This window comes from Anastrepha obliqua, chromosome 2 (genome assembly GCF_027943255.1).
Source record: "Anastrepha obliqua isolate idAnaObli1 chromosome 2, idAnaObli1_1.0, whole genome shotgun sequence".
Classification (NCBI taxonomy): Eukaryota; Metazoa; Arthropoda; class Insecta; order Diptera; family Tephritidae; genus Anastrepha; species Anastrepha obliqua.
Genome location: NC_072893.1, coordinates 92,153,943 through 92,157,992, shown reverse-complemented (window position 1 = coordinate 92,157,992; position 4,050 = coordinate 92,153,943). Strand labels below are relative to the sequence as shown.

The window sequence follows — 4,050 nt, the reverse complement described above, 5'->3', positions numbered from 1 at the left end:
TTTGTACGTTACCGAAGTTTATTTCATAAATATTTTAAGCTTTTAACCAAGCGTTAGTGACTGCTACCTAACGACTTCTCCAAATTTCCAAACTTTAAACGCGTTTTTCTCAAAACACGTTTTCTGAAATTGGCACGCAGCATAACTCAAACAATTTTAAATATTTTTAATCAGGTTTTTCACTACGTCTGTAAAATAACCTTCTTAAGAGAAGAGCGTAGAGGATTTTCGATAGATTAATTTAAACGATTGTTATAATTATTTAAGTGCCGTTTTTTTAGTCCAAAATAGAGTTTTTTTTTCAAATGCTTGCTAATTCCACAAAAATAAATATTTTTTAAATCCCCTACGTGTTTCTCTAGCTATTCTTATCTAGATTAAGAAAAAATAAATTTCCTTGTTCCAGACTAAAATTTGCACCCTCTGTGCTGCGTGCCGCGGAGCTCTTTCAAGAGAAACCACATTACAAAAATGTCTCCTATGCCGCCATTTTGTAAAATTTTTCGATCAAACTTTGTAGTTTTGTATTTTAGTATATAAATAATAACTTCCCAAATCAGAGTGATTGTTTTCCCTTTCCTTCTATACAAAAAAATTCTTTAAAAATCGTGTTTATTTCACGCGTGTACAGTGGTGTTACCCCTTAAGGATGGCTATTTTGAACTTAACAACTTTCATGAGGAATACGCAAAAACGATAGACTGATGTATTCGATTTGCCTTGAGGAATATAGCATATGGTTGTTACAACAACTATACAGGGAGGCCAAATGAATATAATTTCCCTTTAGTGGCTTAGGGAGTTTGGGGGCATAATTTTTGCTAAAGTGGGAAGAAGACACCACCATCCAACATGTCTTGCTTTAGTTTTTTTTGGATTAGAATTCTGATGTTTGAATGTTAACACCGCTTCTCGAAGGAAATTAAGGTTTCCATATACACACTTAATCAATACATCAATTCAGCAATAATCGCAGTACCGCCATGAGATTATTTATTCAATCTCTATGTCCACTTTTCATTCATTTCATTTTACATTTTTCATTTCAATCTTTATTCTCTTACAACCAGTTTTGTAGTGACTCTTTTCAGTTTTGTTAGTTTATTGTCATTATTACACTTTTTTGAAGTGTTTTGACCCAGCTTCTCCTCATATTTGTGGTGTGCGTTTTCATGTTTTTCCACAAATGGAAATGACTACAATTTTATGCCACCTTCGACCGGCAAATGGTTTTTGTGAGCAGCTTTTTCATGGAGAAAATACACTCGGAGGCAATGGCGCCTGTCGATTGGCGAACGATATTAGAAAAAACTTATTCTATCATTGGTGTTTCATGCCCGAGGTGGCGGCGAATAGGGAAACATTGGATGTCAGTTACGCACCATCACATTCGGCTGCGGTGTCGATTATAATATACATAATTTAATTCTGGCACTATTGAACGAATTCTAATTTTGGTAAAATTAGTTCGCTTCATAGCAGAAATATATTGCATAATCCTTTTCAGCCGATTTTTCCTAAAGAATGAACTCATTATTGCCATTGCCATTTTAAATCCTTGAAAATTATTTGAGAAACTCATTAGACGCGACAACATCATGCTGGCTGTGCCGTGAGTAAAAAAAGGTTCGCATACCGCTCACTGTTAATTTTATTGTATGCTGCCGCTCAGCTTTCAACACCAAGGGGTGTCACATTAATTGCGCTATTGTGGTGGCTATGAGAACTATATGCGGATCTAGCATACATACATACACACTATGTATGATTATAATTGTACAATTGTGTACACTCGTACAAGCATGCATATTTAAAATACAATACTATATTACAACTACCTCCAATCAATGCCTTACTATTAGCAAAATATATCAAATTATCCAAAGAATTTCAAAAAATAAGAAGCAGTTCATACACTCTTTCTGCGCAGCAATCGGGTTATGTGTACTACTATATTACATATGTATATATGTATGTATATACCTGCATCTATGTATGTATGTATTTACTTACAATGAATAAAATTTTATTTACTTAATAATTATTATACAAATGAAGAGGTGTGAATTTTTCATAAATTTTTGAAACAATATTTCTTGATATACAAGTTTTTCATTTTTTCATTTCATCTAGCACAGAGTGTTATTGTCGTAGCTTCATAATGCTAATACCCTACCCAAGTTACTGAAATTATCAATCATACCACAAGAAAACTAATTATCAAGTGCATAGATAAAGAAAGGGCGGTTTTTCACATTAAATCGGTCCAAACAATTAGAATATAATTGAATTATAAGGGAGACGTGACACATATTTATTTATTATAATAGTTTATTTAGCTATTCAGCTCAGAAACTTCATTACATTCACTTCAAACAATGGGTTACATTTTTGTATAATGAAAATATTGTTATTTTGTTGTTCTTGTTGTTGTTGTAGCAGCAAACGTACTTGTGAAACAGGTCACTAGTGAATAGCATCTAATAAAAGGAATAAATATTTTTGGTATACCTAAACAAAGGTACTAAGATCTCTTATGCAATTAAAACAAAGAATCGATTTATTTACTATTCAATCAAACCGTCATTACATAGTCCATGTCCTGTATTTATGATGTATCCTGTATTTATGTATGTATATATCATGAGTTCAAAATTTATTTATTTTTTATTTGTAAACAGAATCCAATCATCATATTGACATTTAGTTGCCACCGCCACCAGGTGCCCCTTCGTCATCATCATCGTCATCATCGGAACCCTCAATGAGCGAGCTGAGAAATTCTTGTTGGTTTTCGTTGATTAATTGCAGTATAGCGGGATTTGCTTCGCCAACACGTTGGATGGCATCATTTATAAGTTCGGGGTGCTGCTGTATAGCGCGTCGTAAATTCCTGAATAGCGGATCACTGCGAAACATTTCGAATGGCGACATGCCCACTTCAGCGTCGCTGTCCCCACCGTACATCAGCACATTTTCTGGCTGCATAAGCACAGAGTCGGGTATACCCTCAATTAAATATTCGATTGCGCGTTCTGGATTATTGAAACTTGCTGCTAATGCACGACGCACTTCTACCTCCGGATATCCCATGCTGACAATATTTGCTACCATTTCATCATTTGCGCCACTCGTTGGCTGAGGCGGTTCTTGCCGAGCAGCTACAACGCGTTGTGGTGTTGTGACCGGAGCGTTTGCGGTAACTGCCACTGTTGGGGCTGGTGATGGGGTTGTTGGTTGTGGTGGTGTCGCCTCAGCTTCTGGTGGTGTTGCAGACACTTTCGTTGGCGTATTTCCTGCCGCAGCATTTGCTGCCTCGCCTGTCGCGGACATTGAACTGCTAGCACCTGAAGGCGCTGTCTCAACTAAAATATCCTCCGGTTGCTTCAATACCATTACAACAAGAAATTTCTTCGCATCTATATTATAAGCACTCAATGGTTGCTCATTAAAAAGAACTTTACCGGCATAAATAAGCTTCTGCAATTCGGGCTTAACTCCAACGTCTGGAAAGAGCGACAGCTCCTTTTTTAGTTCGTACACAGTCTTTGATGCATCGATGTCCACCATCACCGATTTCTGGCTTAATGTTTTAATTTGCAGCTTCATTTTATTACTTCAATTAATTAGTTAATAACAAAAAATAATAGGTAATGAAAGGAATCCGAGCACACGATAGAAAATCCCTTTACTTTTGTTATTACACATCAAAAATTGACATTTGCCGACTCATGTTTAGTGATGTGAACTTAAAAGTACTTGGCACTCGAGTAACCGAAAATCGACGAGTAATTGGTTGTTTAATACAACCAGTAACAATAGTTGCTAAGGTGGTGGTTGAGTACATGCGAGTAGATATGCACGTGTACGCCGAAATCGACAACACTAGTTGAGTACGAAGAGCGAGAGAATGAAAAACCATGAAAGAACACGGACGCAAGTACAGAAATGACACAAATGTCAAAAATGCCCCAACATGGTTGTAATTACATCGGAAGGCGCTGCCATACGTTTCGATTGTTTAAATAATTTTTATTTTACTCAAGTTTG

At 36.1% G+C, this 4,050-nt stretch overlaps 1 protein-coding gene across 1 annotated transcript; it reads right to left on the bottom strand.

The window, feature by feature from the left end:
* Window positions 1-2,285: 2,285 nt before the first annotated feature.
* On the bottom strand, window positions 2,286-3,802 carry LOC129239568 (UV excision repair protein RAD23 homolog B). Its single transcript, XM_054875159.1, has one exon. It carries the CDS (start codon window positions 3,607-3,609, stop codon window positions 2,704-2,706), a length of 906 nt encoding a protein of 301 aa, XP_054731134.1. The 5' UTR covers window positions 3,610-3,802; the 3' UTR covers window positions 2,286-2,703.
* Between the last annotated feature and the right edge of the window lie 248 nt (window positions 3,803-4,050).